Source organism: Oncorhynchus kisutch, linkage group LG18, assembly GCF_002021735.2.
Source record: "Oncorhynchus kisutch isolate 150728-3 linkage group LG18, Okis_V2, whole genome shotgun sequence".
Taxonomy (NCBI): Eukaryota; Metazoa; Chordata; class Actinopteri; order Salmoniformes; family Salmonidae; genus Oncorhynchus; species Oncorhynchus kisutch.
Genome location: NC_034191.2, coordinates 35594603 through 35614498, shown reverse-complemented (window position 1 = coordinate 35614498; position 19896 = coordinate 35594603). Strand labels below are relative to the sequence as shown.

At 45.3% G+C, this 19896-nt stretch overlaps 1 protein-coding gene across 1 annotated transcript in view; it reads left to right on the top strand.

Annotated features, from left to right (window-relative positions):
* LOC109909034 (PTB-containing, cubilin and LRP1-interacting protein-like) overlaps positions 1-11534 on the top strand; it is a 39306-nt gene extending 27772 nt beyond the window's left edge. Inside the window, exon 3 of the mRNA XM_020507912.2 lies at positions 9259-11534. Coding sequence (XP_020363501.1) covers positions 9259-9756 — 498 coding nt within the window. The 3' untranslated portion in view covers positions 9757-11534. The remainder of the gene's footprint in view (positions 1-9258) is intronic.
* The last annotated feature ends 8362 nt before the right edge of the window (positions 11535-19896 follow it).

The following is a 19896-nucleotide window of genomic DNA, read 5'->3' as shown; positions in this document are numbered from 1 at the left end:
TGCCATAAATCTTCACATTGGTGCCATAAAAGAGAGAAGATTATGTGCAGGTTCAAAAACAAAATGTGTGCTGTTTTTGGATATTGATTAGCGATTGTCAAGGACGCATAGATATTCCAAAATGTGTGGAGTTTTTAGTTCAGATTATTTGTTTACAATATGTGATCTATAGGCCAAGAGAGCTTCATTAGCTGTTTATTGATTGTGGTGTTTGAATAGTGAGAAGACAATATATTTGGTGACATCACAACATCTATTCCAGCTCTTAAAGGGGCAGTAGCCTACCTTGTAGAATGTTTATAATTACCGCATGATTTATTCTGCAGTTATTCTATTACCAACTGGAGGTATATCTAGCTATCCGACAACGCGTTCTGATTGAATTTTTATTTATTTATTTATTTTACCTTTATTTAACCAGGTAGGCAAGTTGAGAACAAGTTCTCATTTACAATTGCGACCTGGCCAAGATAAAGCAAAGCAGTTCGACAGATAAAACGACACAGAGTTACACATGGAGTAAAAACAAACATACAGTCAATAATGCAGTATAAACAAGTCTATATACAATGTGAGCAAATGAGGTGAGAAGGGAGGTAAAGGCAAAAAAGGCCATGATGGCAAAGTAAATACAATATAGCAAGTAAAATACTGGAATGGTAGTTTTGCAATGGAAGAATGTGCAAAGTAGAAATAAAAAAATAATGGGGTGCAAAGGAGCAAAATAAATAAATAAATAAAAATTAAATACAGTTGGGAAAGAGGTAGTTGTTTGGGCTAAATTTTAGGTGGGCTATGTACAGGTGCAGTAATCTGTGAGCTGCTCTGACAGTTGGTGCTTAAAGCTAGTGAGGGAGATAAGTGTTTCCAGTTTCAGAGATTTTTGTAGTTCGTTCCAGTCATTGGCAGCAGAGAACTGGAAGGAGAGGCGGCCAAAGAAAGAATTGGTCTTGGGGGTGACTAGAGAGATATACCTGCTGGAGCGTGTGCTACAGGTGGGAGATGCTATGGTGACCAGCGAGCTGAGATAAGGGGGGACTTTACCTAGCAGGGTCTTGTAGATGACATGGAGCCAGTGGGTTTGGCGACGAGTATGAAGCGAGGGCCAGCCAACGAGAGCGTACAGGTCGCAATGGTGGGTAGTATATGGGGCTTTGGTGATAAAACGGATTGCACTGTGATAGACTGCATCCAATTTGTTGAGTAGGGTATTGGAGGCTATTTTGTAAATGACATCGCCAAAGTCGAGGATTGGTAGGATGGTCAGTTTTACAAGGGTATGTTTGGCAGCATGAGTGAAGGATGCTTTGTTGCGAAATAGGAAGCCAATTCTAGATTTAACTTTGGATTGGAGATGTTTGATATGGGTCTGGAAGGAGAGTTTACAGTCTAACCAGACACCTAAGTATTTGTAGTTGTCCACGTATTCTAAGTCAGAGCCGTCCAGAGTAGTGATGTTGGACAGGCGGGTAGGTGCAGGTAGCGATCGGTTGAAGAGCATGCATTTAGTTTTACTTGTATTTAAGAGCAATTGGAGGCCACGGAAGGAGAGTTGTATGGCATTGAAGCTTGCCTGGAGGGTTGTTAACACAGTGTCCAAAGAAGGGCCGGAAGTATACAGAATGGTGTCGTCTGCGTAGAGGTGGATCAGGGACTCACCAGCAGCAAGAGCGACCTCATTGATGTATACAGAGAAGAGAGTCGGTCCAAGAATTGAACCCTGTGGCACCCCCATAGAGACTGCCAGAGGTCCGGACAGCAGACCCTCCGACTTGACACACTGAACTCTATCAGAGAAGTAGTTGGTGAACCAGGCGAGGCAATCATTTGAGAAACCAAGGCTGTCGAGTCTGCCGATGAGGATATGGTGATTGACAGAGTCGAAAGCCTTGGCCAGATCAATGAATACGGCTGCACAGTAATGTTTCTTATCGATGGCGGTTAAGATATCGTTTAGGACCTTGAGCGTGGCTGAGGTGCACCCATGACCAGCTCTGAAACCAGATTGCATAGCAGAGAAGGTATGGTGAGATTCGAAATGGTCGGTAATCTGTTTGTTGACTTGGCTTTCGAAGACCTTAGAAAGGCACGGTAGGATAGATATAGGTCTGTAGCAGTTTGGGTCAAGAGTGTCCCCCCCTTTGAAGAGGGGGATGACCGCAGCTGCTTTCCAATCTTTGGGAATCTCAGACGACACGAAAGAGAGGTTGAACAGGCTAGTAATAGGGGTGGCAACAATTTCGGCAGATAATTTTAGAAAGAAAGGGTCCAGATTGTCTAGCCCGGCTGATTTGTAGGGGTCCAGATTTTGCAGCTCTTTCAGAACATCAGCTGAATGGATTTGGGAGAAGGAGAAATGGGGAAGGCTTGGGCGAGTTGCTGTTGGGGGTGCAGTGCTGTTGTCCGGGGTAGGAGTAGCCAGGTGGAAAGCATGGCCAGCCGTAGAAAAATGCTTATTGAAATTCTCAATTATGGTGGATTTATCAGTGGTGACAGTGTTTCCTATCTTCAGTGCAGTGGGCAGCTGGGAGGAGGTGTTCTTATTCTCCATGGACTTTACAGTGTCCCAGAACTTTTTTGAGTTAGTGTTGCAGGAAGCAAATTTCTGCTTGAAAAAGCTAGCCTTGGCTTTTCTAACTGCCTGTGTATAATGATTTCTAGCTTCCCTGAACAGCTGCATATCACGGGGGCTGTTCGATGCTAATGCAGAACGCCATAGGATGTTTTTGTGTTGGTTAAGGGCAGTCAGGTCTGGGGAGAACCAAGGGCTATATCTGTTCCTGGTTCTAAATTTCTTGAATGGGGCATGTTTATTTAAGATGGTTAGGAAGGCATTTTAAAAAAATATCCAGGCATCCTCTACTGACGGGATGAGATCAATATCCTTCCAGGATACCCCGGCCAGGTCGATTAGAAAGGCCTGCTCGCAGAAGTGTTTCAGGGAGCGTTTTACAGTGATGAGTGGAGGTCGTTTGACCGCTGACCCATTACGGATGCAGGCAATGAGGCAGTGATCGCTGAGATCTTGGTTGAAGACAGCAGAGGTGTATTTAGAGGGGAAGTTGGTTAGGATGATATCTATGAGGGTGCCCGTGTTTAAGGTTTTGGGGAGGTACCTGGTAGGTTCATTGATTATTTGTGTGAGATTGAGGGCATCAAGTTTAGATTGTAGGATGGCTGGGGTGTTAAGCATGTTCCAGTTTAGGTCGCCTAGCAGCACGAACTCTGAAGATAGATGGGGGGCAATCAGTTCACATATGGTGTCCAGAGCACAGCTGGGGGCAGAGGGTGGTCTATAGCAGGCGGCAACGGTGAGAGACTTGTTTTTAGAGAGGTGGATTTTTAAAAGTAGAAGTTCAAATTGTTTGGGTACAGACCTGGATAGTAGGACAGAACTCTGCAGGCTATCTTTGCAGTAGATTGCAACACCGCCCCCTTTGGCAGTTCTATCTTGTCTGAAAATGTTGTAGTTTGGAATTAAAACTTCAGAATTTTTGGTGGTCTTCCTAAGCCAGGATTCAGACACAGCTAGAACATCCGGGTTGGCAGAGTGTGCTAAAGCAGTGAATAGAACAAACTTAGGGAGGAGGCTTCTAATGTTAACATGCATGAAACCAAGGCTATTACGGTTACAGAAGTCGTCAAAAGAGAGCGCCTGGGGAATAGGAGTGGAGCTAGGCACTGCAGGGCCTGGATTCACCTCTACATCGCCAGAGGAACATAGGAGGAGTAGAATAAGGGTACGGCTAAAAGCTATGAGAATTGGTCGTCTAGAACGTCTGGAACATAGAGTAAAAGGAGGTTTCTGGGGGCGATAAAATAGCATCAAGGTATAATGTACAGACAAATGTATGGCAGGATGTGAATACAGTGGAGGTAAACCTAGGTATTGAGTGATGAAGAGAGAGATATTGTCTCTAGAAACATCGTTGAAACCAGGAGATGTCATTGCATGTGTGGGTGGTGGAACTAATAGGTTGGATAAGGTATAGTGAGCAGGACTAGAGGCTCTACAGTGAAATAAGCCAATAAACACTAACCAGAACAGAAATGGACAAGACATATTGACATTAAGGATAGGCATGCTTAGTCGAGTGATCAAAAGGGTCCGGTGAGTGGAGAGGTTGGTTGGTGATTTAGACAGCTAGCCAGGGCATCGGTAGCAAGCTAGCATAGGATGGAGGTCTGTTAGCCACCCCTTACGTTCCGTCAGTAGATTAGTGGGGTTCCGTGTGGTAGAGGGGATTAATCCAAATCACACAACAACAACAAAAATAAAAACAATAGATATAGTTATAGAGGCCCAAGAAGAAAATATAATAATAATAATTTTAAAAATAATTTAAAAAAAATAATAATTAAAAAAATTGGCTTGTCCTGCACTTTTGTAAAAACCCAGAGTACATGTTGGAAAAAGATCTAGCTTCCTTTCTAAACATAGCAATGTGAATGCACAGAGGACTCGGTCCACAAAATAGGTGACGTGAACTGTCAAGAGTTGAGTCCTCATTCAAAGGCAAGGGCCGTGTGAATACAAAGGGAAAACACCCTGATAGGGTCTCTGGGAAAAGGCAGATCTTATCTGTCTGAATGTCTTCTCCTGACTGAGCCTCCGAGGCAAGTACAAGGAGATTAGTATAGCTCTACATCCTCACTGCACTGATTCCAGCCTATCCCAATCTACCTACCTACCTACCCCTTTCCCTCCATGCCCCCCCCCCCTCAGTCGTGTTAGAGCAAACATGTTTAGTCTGTGTGATATTACATAGACCAAAGAGAATTGCTGTCAATGAGGGGCTTTGAGGACAGAAATACTGCAGAGCCCAGTGAGTGAGACTGAGGAGTGAGGGACTCTTTGTGGACTGCCAGCCAGCCTCGGAGGAAGAGAGGCGGCCTCTGTTTCCCTGTAGCAACCCCAAACACCTCCCACGTGTCTGTGTGTGTGTGTGCGTGCGTGCGTGCATACGCACGTGTATGGTGAGATGTGCTCACTGGTCACCCAGTACAACCGGTAGGCCAGGGGTCTCTAGAATGGGCCAGTTGTCCCTGCTGACCCCTAGCCACTCCCAATGCTGCCTGACACAGAGCAGAGTACGACCAGCCTTACATGGGGAAAGATGGGGCAGCAGGGGACAGTGTGAGAGTGGATAGTGTCAGAGAATTGAGTTGCTTTGTGCAGTCTAATAGTAAGATGTCTATATATCCAGTACATAGGTCCATCCATAGGCCATCATTACCAGCCTGCACTCAACTACTAAGCAGATCTAAAACAAACTCTATAACCTCAATACAAAATGGAAGAAAAAAAGAAATCACTCAAAAGATCATAAGAACTAATTATTGCTCGTTTTATACTTTATCTCCACTGTAAATATCCTGGTGGGTGGATGTCAGTTGGCTAAGAGCGCGGTGTCAGTGTGGTCGGCTTGCTTAACCGCCTGGCCTCTGGGGGTGCTCCAGAGGTTTTCACCATGATGGATCTGCTGGAGAACCGTCAGGGGAGAAACGTTGCGGTTGCCCCCAGATGACAACCATACTGCCTGAGACTAAGGCTGCAGCAGCTGGATCTAGTGACTAGGATTCTCTCTGTACTCTCGTTTTCTCTCTCTGTTCATCTCTCTATTTCTGTCTCTCTCTTGCTTGCCTGTTCTCTCTTTTTTTCTGTCCTCTTTTTCTCCGTTTCGCTTGCTCTGTCTCCCTCTCTCCATTTCACTTGCTCTGTCTCCCTCTCTCCGTTTCACTTGCTGTCTCCCTCTCTCCGTTTCACTTGCTGCCTCCCTCTCTCCGTTTCACTTGCTGCCTCCCTCTCTCCGTTTCACTTGCTGCCTCCCTCTCTGTTTCACTTGCTGCCTCCCTCTCTTCGTTTCACTTGCTGTCTCATCTCTCCGTTTCACTTGCTGTCTCCATCTCTCCGTTTCACTTGCTGCCTCCCTCTCTCCGTTTCACTTGCTGCCTCCCTCTCTCCGTTTCACTTGCTCTGTCTCCCTCTCTCCTTTTCACTTGCTCTGTCTCCCTTTCTCCTTTTCACTTGCTCTGTCTCCCTCTCTCCATTTCACTTGCTCTGTCTCCCTCTCTCCTTTTCACTTGCTCTGTCTCCCTTTCTCCTTTTCACTTGCTCTGTCTCCCTCTCTCCATTTCACTTGCTCTGTCTCCCTCTCTCCGTTTCACTTGCTGTCTCCCTCTCTCCGTTTCACTTGCTGCCTCCCTCTCTCCGTTTCACTTGCTGCCTCCCTCTCTGTTTCACTTGCTGCCTCCCTCTCTGTTTCACTTGCTGCCTCCCTCTCTCCGTTTCACTTGCTGCCTCCCTCTCTCCGTTTCACTTGCTGTCTCCATCTCTCCGTTTCACTTGCTGTCTCCATCTCTCCGTTTCACTTGCTGCCTCCCTCTCTCTGTTTCACTTGCTGCCTCCCTCTCTCTGTTTCACTTGCTGCCTCCCTCTCTCCGTTTCACTTGCTGCCTCCCTCTCTCCGTTTCACTTGCTCTGCCTCCCTCTCTCCGTTTCACTTGCTCTGCCTCCCTCTCTCCGTTTCACTTGCTCTGCCTCCCTCTCTCCGTTTCACTTGCTCTGCCTCCCTCTCTCCGTTTCACTTGCTCTGCCTCCCTCTCTCCGTTTCACTTGCTCTGCCTCCCTCTCTCCGTTTCACTTGCTCTGCCTCCCTCTCTCCGTTTCACTTGCTGCCTCCCTCTCTCCGTTTCACTTGCTGCCTCCCTCTCTCCGGTTCACTTGCTGCCTCCCTCTCTCCGGTTCACTTGCTGTCTCCCTCTCTCCGGTTCACTTGCTGTCTCCCTCTCTCCGGTTCACTTGCTGTCTCCCTCTCTCCGGTTCACTTGCTGCCTCCCTCTCTCCAGTTCACTTGCTGCCTCCCTCTCTCCAGTTCACTTGCTGCCTCCCTCTCTCCAGTTCACTTGCTGCCTCCCTCTCTCCAGTTCACTTGCTGCCTCCCTCTCTCCGTTTCACTTGCTCTGTCTCCCTCTCTCCGTTTCACTTGCTCTGTCTCCCTCTCTCCGTTTCACTTGCTCTGTCTCCCTCGCTCCGTTTCACTTAGCCCCTTCCATCTCTCTCCATCTCTACAGAGTGGTTCAGTTGGTCATGGTAGTCAGGACTGTGGATGTAAAGGGATCTTGGTCTGCCTTGGCTCTGGCTGTGGTTTCTCCATTGGCGGGGCTCTCTGTGGTGTGATGTGGTGAGGACTAGTGTTTCTCACACCAGCCAGCCAGCCTGAAGACTGTTCTCTGTTCTTCCAGGCTTCACCACTACAGGGTTGTAATAGTTTGTGGATGGAATGACTGGAACCGAGAGAAAAAAAGTGTCCAAATGGGAAGGAGGGAGGGATGGATTGAGAGGGAGAGAGAGAGAGACCGGGGCCAGATATAGTCCCTGTGGTCACAGGCTAAACAAAAATTCCAGACGGAAGAAAAAAAATGGTCCTTTTTTTTCTTGCTGGTCTCCTCCGCATTTCCTGTTTGTCAATATTTCATTGATACTGTTGCATGTCTGTGTGTCCCTGTCCTTGACATATTATCAGATAGCACTGTATCTTTCTGGGTAACTGTTGTGTATTTTGTGTCTTCACGTTTGTGTCTCTTAATGATATACCGTTTTGCCAGCTTGGTCTAGTGTCCAGAGATGTACGATGCATTCTGATGTCACATGTTATGCTTCATCTTTTTAAAGAAGCACTCCAGCTATTTTTCCTGTTGAAAAACAATATCCGGAGGGAGAGAGGGAAAGAGACAAATGGAAAGTGGTGTTGGGGGGGGGGACATACGACATTCTAAAATCCTTGTACACAAACAACGAGTGTGTGGTTGGTCACAACTGTTTCAATTTAAAAAGTCTTGCAGAGCTTCGCAAAAAATGGATACCACGAAGGCTGTGAAAAGTTTTACACTTCTAGTTGGATTACTAGGCCATTATACGTCATGCTCTCTCTCCTGACAACCCTTTTTCTTAGATCACACATTCCTCACACACATGCACATACGACTACACACACGCGCACACACAGTCCGGGTGCTGCAGACTGTTCTAGTGCAGCTTAAGCCCCACCCTCTTCAACATATATATCAACGAATTTGGCGAGGGCACTAGAACAGTCTCCAGCACCCGGCCTCACCCTACTAGAATCTGAAGTCAAATGTCTAATGTTTGCTGAAGATCTGGTGCTTCTGTCCCCAACCAAGGAGGGCCTACAGCAGCACCTAGATATTCTGTCAGACTTGGGCCCTGACAGTAAATCTCCGTAAGACCACAAATACAAATTGCATCTAGACACTGTTGCCCTAGAGCACACAAAAAACTATACATACCTCGGCCTAAACATCAGCATCACCTTTAACTTCCACAAAGCTGTGAACAATCTGAGAGAAAAGGCAAGAAGGGACATACGTTTTAGGATCTGGCTAAACATGCTTGAATCAGTTATAGAACCCATTGCCCTTTATGGTTGTGAGTCCTGGGGTCCGCTCACCAACCAAATTGAGACTCTGCATGCAGAATTCTGCAAAAATATCCTCAGTGTACAACGTAAAATACCAAATAATGCATGCAGATATTCTGTCAGACTAGATTAGGCCGATACCCGCTAATTATCAAAATCCAGAAAAGACCAGTTAAATTCTACAACCACCTAAATGGAAGCGATTCCCAAACCTTCTTTAACAATGCCATCACCTACAGAGAAATTACTTGGAGAGAGCCCTCAAAGCACCCCACAGAGCCCCAGGACAGCAACACAATTAGAACCAATGTGTTTGACACACATTTCTCTCAGATTACACAGACCCACAAAGAATTTGGGAACATATCCAATTTTGATAAACTCCCATATCTATTGGGTGAAATACCACAGTGTGCAACACAGCAGCAGGATTTGTGACCTGTTGCCACAAGAAAAGGGCAACCAGTTAAGAACAAACACCTTTGTAAATACAACCCATATTTGTTTATTTATTTTCCCTTTTGTACTTTAACTATTTGCACATCGTTACAACACTGTATATAGACATAATGACATTTGAAATGTCTCTATTTCGGAACTTGTGAGTGTAATATTTACTGTTCATGCTTTTGTTTATTTTGATCCATTTCACTTGCTTTGGCAATGTAAACATGTTTCCCATGCCAATAAAGCCCATGACCTTAGCATTGATAACCCCGCACTCTTACCAGTTGAGGCACATAGTTTTGTACCACTAAATGCTGTTAGATGTTTAACAGCCTCTCTCTCTTTCTCTCTCTCTGTGTTCTCTCCACAGGTGACATACCTTGGCAAGGTGACCATCTCAGGGACCCAGTTCCTGTCGGGCTGCACAGAGTCGGCAGTGGTGGGCCTGTGGGACCGCCGTGCGCTGGCCCAGGAAGAGCACCTCCTTGCCAACTCCCTCCTGGAGATCCGCCCCTTCCAGGTGCGACTGCACCACCTGGACGGGCGCGGCGAGGCCTCGGTGACCATGGACACGTACCAGGTGGCACGCATCGCCTACTGTACGGCGGACCACTGCACGAGCCCCAATGTGTTTGCCTGGATCTACCGGGAGATCAACGACGACCTGACCTTCCAGATGGACTGCCACGCCGTGGAGTGTGAGAGCAAGCTGGAGGCCAAGAAGCTGGCCCACTCCATGATGGACGCTTTCCGCAAGACCTTCCACAGTATGCGCAGCGATGGACGCATCCACAAGAGCGGCTCCTCGGACGAGTTCGCCACCGACGACTCCGCTCCAGACGACTCCACCCCCGAGGAGGACGGCTGAGCACCAGGGTTTCCGCCGCCCCCCCCCCCCCCCCCCCCCCCCCATCTCCCCCGATCACAAGCCTGTGATGGGAGGTGCACAGGGGCAACCGGAGCACTCTCTCTACTCTCTGTCTCTCTCTCTCACTCTTCTCTGGTTTAAGGAAAAAACATGGAACTAAAACTGACCGCAGACTGAAGGATGACGAGGATGTCGTTTTAAAAAGGGGGAAAGGAACAACTTGAGACCTAACATATGGGGAAGTGAAACTTAGTGTTGCCTCTTTGGATAAATCGGTCCTCAAACATTTGGATAGCCATTGACGCGCCTGATCTGCCCATAAGAGATCAGTGAATAATGGTTATAAGACAGTTACATTCCCATCCGACGCTGCAGTCTGTCCGTCCGTCTGTCTGCGATGTGCAGAGAAAATCTGCCTCTTTTCAACCACCTCTCGCCCACCCCGTCCCGGCCCAATCAAAAGCCCAGATCACTTCCTAAAAATCCAGATCACTGCCTCCCGTTCTGATTTTTTAACAACACTATGGAGTTGAGAGTTATGCCTGTAGCACTGTTAAATGTGTGGTTTCAAAAAGAAAGCCTTGACTAATATATGTGTGGAAGGTTGCCGGGAGGAGGGAGGTCCTGACATATTTATTAGGCTACGAGAGCGTCATCCCTTATCAATCACATTTACTTCCTGTTTTGAAGCATACCAAAAGTGAGTATTTTAGCTGTGTCTTCTTTGTTGACTTTGTGCCTCACTTCTCACACACCAAGGCTCGTCTCTTAGTCCCGCAGTCCCAAATGTTGTGTGTGTGTGTGTGTGTGTGTGTGTGTGTGTGTGTGTGTGGTCGTCGTGCATGTGCATGTGTGTGTGAGGAATGTGTGATCTAAGAAAAAGGGTTGTCATGAGAGAGAGCATGACCGATAATGGCCTAGTAATCCAACTAGAAGTGTAAAACGTTTCACAGCCGTCCATAAAGAATGCCTGAAGGCTCTTGGCCTGTGCTGAATGTATTATAGGTATGTTGTGCTGCAAGCTCCCTACACCTTTTAGTTACTTCGTTTTTTTTGTTGTAAATTTCTTCTACATTGTTATATGTGGATTAGGTGCAGTTTAGCAAGGGCCATTTTCTGTACAGACACCTTAAGGTAACGATTATGTCTCGTGGGCTGGATGCGTGTTGAGTCCATGAACAGACACACACCGCTCAGTTTCACTGTGCTGTCGAAGGGTAAGAGCGGCCATTTTGGGCAACTGGAAGCCCCCATGACACGAGCCCCACCCCACCCCCCTTTCTAACAAGACTCTTTTGAATGGACTGGTACTCACAGTGGGGTGGGTCATGTATTTTGTCTGTTGTGTCTAAAGCCAATTTTATTAAGATGGCTCTGGTCAGTACGTACATATATAAACATTGTATTTGAAACTCATTCAATAAGCTTATGTAAATACACAAATGAAGTATCCGTTTCCAAATATTACAGCATTAAATGTTGATAGCTATTTTAAATAAACAGCGGGAACATCAAAGACAGCACCAGTGTTTTAAAGTCAATTGTGAATATGTAGAGTTCCATAGAAGTGGCTGTCAACAGGGTGTGTGAGCCCAGCGGCTTGACATGCCAGGATGACAGGAGGAGGGAATGTTTATAAAGCTGTAGATTACTGTGTCATGTCTTGTCTGAAGGCTCAGATGTGCTTTAAATGTCTGGAAATGTTACCGTAAGTGTTTTCTATACAGTATTTGCAAAGATAAAGAAACAATCACATATAAACTATTTACCAAGACTGACTGGTGATGCCGAAGTGTCTTTTTTGTTTGTTTGTTACGAAAACGTTCATATTGATTCGAGTTGGCTGTGATGTTTTGCCTTCATGACAAATGTTTCTCACAGTACTAGGAATTGTACATGTGGGTGAATTTCAATGGCTGTGTATGTATTAGGTTTGTGTACACATACAATATTACAGCCAGAGATTGCCTCCAATCCTACCAATCATTTTGTCTCCATTTCTTACATTCATAGACCGCAAAGCTCTTTCCATTGTTGTGGGGCTCATTCCCTTCAAACACCAGGAATGTGTGGCAGCCATTTTGGTTCCCACATCCGTCTCAAGGTATTTCCATAACGTGGGTGCTTATACCGTTGGCTATCATCACAGAGTTTCTAAACCCAGAGGTGCAACATGACAAGACTTTCGGGGAACGCTTGCAAAGCAGCCCAGGCCGGGGTTTGGGTTTGAGAAGGGTTAGTTCGTCTAAAGACACAACCTTGTAAAAGTGACAAACTGACATGTTTTGATTTTCATCAAAAGCAGCTTTAAAATGAAGGAATGCCTTTGATTTGACAGCCTGCACCTGCGCAGTTCGGTGCGAGACGACCGTTGGACCCGATGACGTTTCTCCGCATGAGCTTAGCTAGCCTACGTTGCCATGACATCACCGACAAGCACGATCAGGGATTTCTATTGGAGAAGCAGTTTCTGCCTACCTTCATACTGTACTGTATTTGCTATCATTTTGCTGCTCAGAAACTGCAGAGAATCGAGAGCAAAATGGATGCTGGAAACAGTCTGAATGACTGCTGAATGGGAACACTGCCTCCTTCTGGAAGGTAGAGGAACACCTTCCTCACTTTCCCATTCTGATAAAAGAGCATACCCCACATAGAGAATATATTTGGATAACTTATATTATGGGTTTATTATTTATGAGAAGTGTGCGGTAATGACCATCTCTGGCCCTGTATCGCAACTCGCAAAATGACTAATTCTGTCTGTCCGTCTGTCTGTCTGCATATACTTAATGAGTGGACAGTTACATAGTCATTGTATGCTTTTCTGTCTTGGTTGAGGAGCCAACCTGAATCTTTCAAGGTGCTCCACCATTGTGTCTCAGAGATGTGTTGAGTGTTCTCCTGCGCTTAAGTATTCCTCCATGTTTCACCCAGTTCTGGGAGTATAGAACGTCGATGCCGGGGGCCCAGAATGAGGCCACCCCTGCCAGGGCCTGCCTGCCTGCTTCTTCCAACGAGGTGTCAGTCAGCCATACAATACCACTCCAGCTGGCTGCCATCCACTGGGTCCCCACACCGCCTAGCTACCCACCCAGCACCAGCAAACTTGAGGTCCGGTTCTGGGGAACACCCAGCTCTCTGATCTGCTCCCCTCTCCCTAATTTATCTTTCTCATTTTTGTTTCTCTCTCTCTCATACAGATGGCCACCTCGCTTCGCGCTCCTAGGAGGTATCAAATTGATATCTCCATTTCAGTTACAATTCCTGTGAGTAAGGTATGTGCAATGATTGACTTGGGACTGCTGTGAATGTCTGCTCTAAAACAGAGTAAATACAATTTGTTACATTTGAGGTGGTACTTGTGAAGAGCAGATTACAATCCGATGTGCACTTTAAACTGTGTGGAGTGGACAGTGAATGGTTGAGGACCCATTTTGACGTTTACGTGTGCTCTATATAACTATTTGCTCTTCAAGACATTCACTAATACCAAGTGTCTGCATAAAACTGTGATCACTTTGAAGTGGAGATTTTGTTTGATGGATATATACACAGTGTACTAAACATTAAGAACACCTTCCTAAAATTGAGTCGCACCACCTGCTTTTTCCCTCAGAGCAGCCTACATTTGTTGGGGCATGGACTCTACAAGGTGTCATGCGTTCCATTTTGACTCCAATTTGTCCCACAGTTGTGTCACGTCGGTTGGATGTCCTTTGGGTGGTGGACTATTCTTGATACACATGAGAAACTGTTGAGCAAGAAAAACCCAGTAGCGTTGCAGTTCTTGACACAAACCGGTGCGCCTGGCACCTACTACCACACCCGGTTCAAAAGCACTTAAAAACTTCTGTCTTCCCATTGATCCTCTCAAGGTGTTTCAAGGATTAATAATCCTTCTTTACTCTGTCTTCTCCCCTTCATCTACACTGATTTAAGTGTATTTAACGATTGACATCAATAAGGGATCATAGCTTTCACCTGGATTCACCTGGTCATAGAAAGAGCAGCTATTCTTAATGTTTTGTATCAGTGTAAATATGTTGATTAAAGGTACCATAGATAGAAGTGTGTGTGTGAGAGAGAAAGAGTGAGAGATAGAGAGGTACGTTTATTAAACGTGATGCCTACTGAACCTACATTTCCAAGTCCTGTCTCATCGTGCTCTCAGATCACACAAAATGTCTGAGAATCTCATCCATGAAAAACAGGGAATGTTGGGAAGAAGCTCAGAGAAGAGCGTGCCATGGCAATGATTGATCCCAGAAGTGTGTGTGTGTGTGTGTGTGTGTGTGAGAGAGAGAATGAGAAAGCAAGGTAAGTTTAGTAAACCTGATGTCTTTTCCAGAACAGAGGGGATACAAGGTCACTGACTTACAGAATGTTTCAGTCATGTCTAAGCTCTTTATCCCTCACGTCTGATTGGCTCGTAAGTCATTCATATGATTTAGATCCTGACCATAAGGTAAGATGGAGTGTCTGAGTGGAGGAGGCCGGTGCCCTATCACAAACCTAGGATCCCAGATTCTCTCATCCCTGGAAGTTAAGCCACCAGGATTTCCAGCACACCACTATCCTACTGAACCTACATTTCCAAGTCCTGTCTCATCGTGCTCTCAGAACACAGGAAATGTCTGAGAATCTCATCCATGAAAACAGGGATGTCGGGAAGAAGCTCAGAGCAGAGCGTGCCATGGAAATGATTGGTGTGTGTGTGTGTGTTAACCCCAGGAGAGTGGAATGGAATACATTATTTCAGGGTGATTCAATTTATAAATGTTCTTTGAGATTTGCAGAGTCCTGCGGGCCCACACCGGCATCTTGCTCACAGATGCTAAGAGGAGAGTTGGGCAACACTGCAGAACACAACATATACATGCTGACTGGACTACAAAAACCACCTGGAAAGAGAACCGCAGACAAACAAGCAAAGCAGACATACACACACACGTGCGCATACATACCGTGGCAAGAAAAAGTATGTGAACCCTTTGTAATTACTTGGATTTCAGCATAAATTGGTCATACAATTTTATCTGATCTTCATCTAAATCACAATAGACACAGTCTGTTTAAACTAATAAAGCACAAACAATGATGCTTTTTCATGTCTTTATTGAACACAGCGCGGTAACATCCACAGTGCAGGGTGGAACAAGTAAGTGAACCCTTGGATTTAATAACTGGTTGACCTTCCTTTGCAGCAATAACCTTCAAACAAACAGTTTCTGTTCAGTTTTTCTGCACAATGGTCAGGAGGTATTTTGGAACATTTGTCTTTACAAAACTGTTTCAGTTCAGCAGTATTCTTAGGATGTCTGGTGTGAACTGCTCTCTTGAGGTCATGCCACAGCATCTCAATCGGGTTGAGGTCAGGACTCTGACTGAGCCATTCCAGAAGGCGTATTTTCTTCTGAAGCCATTCTGTTGTTGATTTACTTCTGGGTTTTGGGTCGTTGTCCTGTTGCATCACCCAACTTCTGTTGAGCTTCAATTGGCGGACAGATAGCCTTACATTCTCCCGAAAAATGTCTTGATAAACTTGGGAATTCATTTTTCTGTCTGACAGGAAGCTGACCAGGCCCTGAGGCAGCAAAGCAGCCCCAAACCATGACACTCCCTTCACCATACTTTACAGTTGGGATGAGGTTTTGATGTTGGTGTGCTGGGCATTTTTTTCTCCACACACAGTGTTGTGTGTTCCTTCCAAACAACTCAACTTTAGTTTCATCTATCCACAGAATATTTTGGCAGTAGCGCTGTGGAACATCCAGGTGCTCTTTTGCGAACTTCAGACGTGCCACAATGTTTTTTTTGGACATCAGTGGACACTTCCGTGGTGTCCTCCCATGAACACCATTATTGTTTACTGTTTTACGTATTGTGTACTCGTCTATAGAGATGTTAGCATGTTCCAGAGATTTCTTTAAATCTTCAGCTGACAGTCTAGTGTTCTTCTTAACCTTAATGAGCATTCTGCGCTGCGCAGGATGGCCACTCCTAGGGAGAGTAGCAATGGTGCTGAACTTTCTCCATTTATAGACCATTTGTCTTACAGTGGACTGACGAACATCAAGGTTTTTAGAGATACTTTTGTAACCCTTTCCAGTTTTATGCAAGTCAACAATTCTTAATCTTAGGTCTTCTGAGCCCTCTTTTGTTCGAGGCATGGTCAGTGTTTTTTATAGGACAAAGTAGCTCTAACCAACATCTCCGATCATTGATTGGACTCCAGGTTAGTTGACTCCTGACTCTATTTTTTGGAGAAGTCATTAGCTTATGAGTTCACATACTTTTTCCCAACCTACACTGTGAATGTTTAAATTATGTATTCAATATAGACAAGAAAAAATACAATAATGTGTGTGTTATTAGTTTAAGCACACAGTGTTTGTCTGTTGTTGTGATCAAATCTTAGGACCAATTTATGCAGAAATCCAGGTAATTCCAAAGGGTTCACATACTTTTTTCTTGCCACTGTATATTTTTTTATTTAACCTTTTATTTAACCAGGTAGGCCAGTTGAGAACACCTTTTATTTAACCAGGTAGGCCAGTTGAGAACACCTTTTATTTAACCAGGTAGGCCAGTTGAGAACATCTTTTATTTAACCAGGTAGGCCAGTTGAGAACACCTTTTATTTAACCAGGTAGGCCAGTTGAGAACATCTTTTATTTAACCAGGTAGGCCAGTTGAGAACAAGTTTGCATTTACAACTGCGACCTGGCCAAGATAAAGCAAAGCAGTGTGACACAAACAACAACCGAGTTAAACAAATGCACAGTCAATAACACAATAGAAAAATCTATGTACAGTGTGGGCAAATGTAGAAGATTAAGGAGGTAAGGCAATAAACAGGCCAAAGAGGCAAAATAATTACAATTTAGCATTAACACTGGGGTGATAGATGTGCAGAAGATGATGTGCAAGTAAAGATACTGGGGTGCAAAAGAGTAAGAGGATAAATAACAATATGGGGATGAGGTAGTTGGGTTGCTATTTATAGATTGGCTGTGTACAGGTACAGTGATCGGTAAGCTGCTCTGACAGCTGATGCTTAAGGTTAGAGAGGGAGATATAATTATCCAGCTTCAGTGAATTTTTATTTGTATTTTTTTGCAATTCGTTCCAGTCATTAGCAGCAGAGCACTGGAAGGAAAGGCGGCCAAAGGAAGTGTTGGCTTTGGGGATGACCAGTGAAATATACCTGCTGGAGCACGTGCTACAGGTGGGTGTTGCTATGGTGACCAGTGAGCTGAGATAAGGTGGGGATTTACCTAGCAAAGACTTATAGATGACCTGGAGCCACTGTTTGGCGACAAATTGTAGTGAGGGCCAGCCAACGAGATCATACAGGTCACAGTGGTGGGTAGTATATGTGGCTTTGGTGACAAAACAGATGGCATTGTGATAGACTACATCCATTTTGCTGAGTAGTGTTGGAGGCTATTTTGTAAATGACCTAAGTCAAGAATGTGTAGGATAGTTTTACAAGTGTATTTTTGGCAACATGAGTGAAGGAGGCTTTGTTGTGAAATAGGAAGCCGATTCTGGATTTAATTTTGGATTGGAGATGCTTAATGTGAGTCTGGAAGGAGAGTTTACAGTCTAACCAGACACCTAGGTATTTGTAGTTGTCCACATAGTCAGAACCGTCCAGAGAATTGATGCTAGTCGGGGGGGCGGGTGTGGGCAACAAATGGTTGAAGAGCTGCGCCACTCGCAGGCTCCCGAGTTGCGCTGCGGTCTAAGGCACTGCATCTCAAGAGGTGTCACTACAGTCCCTGGTTCAAATCCAGGCTGTATCACATCCGGCTGTGATTGGGAATCCCATAGGGCAGCGCACAATTGGCCCAGTGTCGTCCGGGTTTGGCTGGGGTAGGCCATCATTGTAAATAAGAATTTGTTCTTAACTGACTTTCCTAGTAAAATAAAGGATACATTTAAAATAAAATATCATTTTACTAGCATTTAAAAGCAGAAGGAGTGTTGTATGGCATTGCAGGTTTGTTAACACAGTATCCAAAGAAGGGCCAGATGTATACAGAATGGTGTCATCTTCGTAGAAGTGGATCAAAGAATCACCAGCAGCAAGAGCAACATCATTGACATATACAGAGAAAAGAGTCGGTCCAAGAATTGAACACTATGGCACCCCCATAGAGACTGCCAGAGGTCCGGACAACAGGCCCTCCGATATGACACACTGAACTAGTTGATGAACCAGGCGAGGCAGACATTTGAGAAACCAAGGCTGTTGAGTTTGCCGATAAGAATGCAGTGATTGACAGAGTCGAAAGCCTTGGCCAGGTCGATGAAGACGGCTGCACAGTACTGTCTTTTATCAATGGTGGTTATGATATCGTTTAGGACCTTGAGCGTGGCTGAGGTGCACCCATGACCAGCTCGGAAACAAGACTACATAATGGAGAAGGTACGGTGGGATTTGAAATGGTCGGGAATCTGTTTGTTAACTTGGCTTTCGAAGATTTTAGAAAGGTGGAGCTAGCATGTTGGAGTGAACAGCTGTGTGAGAGAGGCTCCTGCAACTTTTTTGCGACACTATCTAACTTAACCTACTTTATGGCACTTTTTACAACAAAGGTCTCTTTCTAATACAAAATTGTAACTTTCTATGTGAAAATGCCGAATAATAAGCGAACAAAGGACAATAAATCCACATCGGAGGCCCGCTCCCCACCAAACAACGAGACAGACATGGCAAAAGGCACAGGTAACAACGTGACACTTACAGAACTTACCTGGGCTCTGGGAGAACTACGTGTTGCTATAGCTGAGGATCTTAAGGCTACTATTGCTGAACTGGACACTGAAATCAAGAGCACCATTTGAAGGGTTGCTTCGCAGGGCCAGTGTATTGTGGACCCTGAGAAAGCTTCTGAATTCAATGCTTGTAGGATCGATGATGACTTAGAGAAGCTATGCACGTCCTTGCCCTAGTGTGCAGAGGCTTTCTGTGAAAGTGGTCGACCTGGAAGGCCTATCCAGACGTTATAATCTTTGCGTTGTTGGTCTAGCAGAGGGGGTGGAGTCTAGCTGTCGCCCCACCGACTTCTTCCAATGACCTGAAGAGAGCTGGGACCACAGTCATGGATTAAAATCCTGCAGCGCACGCAAGGTCCCCCTGCTCAAGCCAGCGCATGTCCAGGCCCGTCTGAAGTTTGCCAATGACCATCTGGATGATCCAGAGGAGGAATGGGAGAAGGTCAGGAGACAAAAATAGAGCTTTTTGGTCTAAACTCCACTCGCCGTGTTTGGAGGAAGAAGAAGGATGAGTACAACCCCAAGTACACCATCCTAACCGTGAAGCATGGAGGTGGAAACGTCATTCTTTGGGGATGCTTTTCTGCAAAGGGGACAGGACGACTGCACCGTATTGAGGGGAGGATGGATGGGGCCATGTATCGCGAGATCTTGGCCAACAACCTCCTTCCATCAGTAAGAGCATTGAACGACCCGAAACACACAGCCAGGGCAACTTAAGCAGTGGCTCCGTAAGAAGCATCTCAAGGTCCTGGAGTGGCCTAGCTAGTCTCCAGACCTGAACCCAATAGCCACTCAACCTCCAATGATGTTCTATCTATTCAAGGTCCTACAGAAATGTAATATTGGAGATGGGTTCATAAGTTGGATCCAGCTTTTATATAGGAACCCCTGTGTGAGAATACTCACTAACCAATCATTGTCGCCCCGATTGAACCTTTTATAGAGGGACAAGGCAGGGTCGTGCGCTGTCGCCTATGCTCTTCGCTCGAATTATTGAACCTCTCACTCAGGTGATCAGATCTCATGCAGCAATTCACGGTTATAATACTAAGATACTCTAAATAAGATTTCCCCATACGCAGATTACATTCTCGTCTATGTAACAGAACCCCAAGCTAGTATCCCAGCTATTCTTGATGTGATTAATTTGTTTGGTACCTTGTCGGGATACAGAATAAATTGGAACAAGAGCAAATTAATGCCCATACGGTTGCAAAACACCTGGCTAGAACATCTTCCAGTTAAGTTATCTTCAGAAAAATGTACCTACCTAGGAATTGTAGTTACCAAACAATACTCAACACTCTCTCAAGAGAATTTCCCCTCTCTGATGCAAAAACTCAAGGCAAA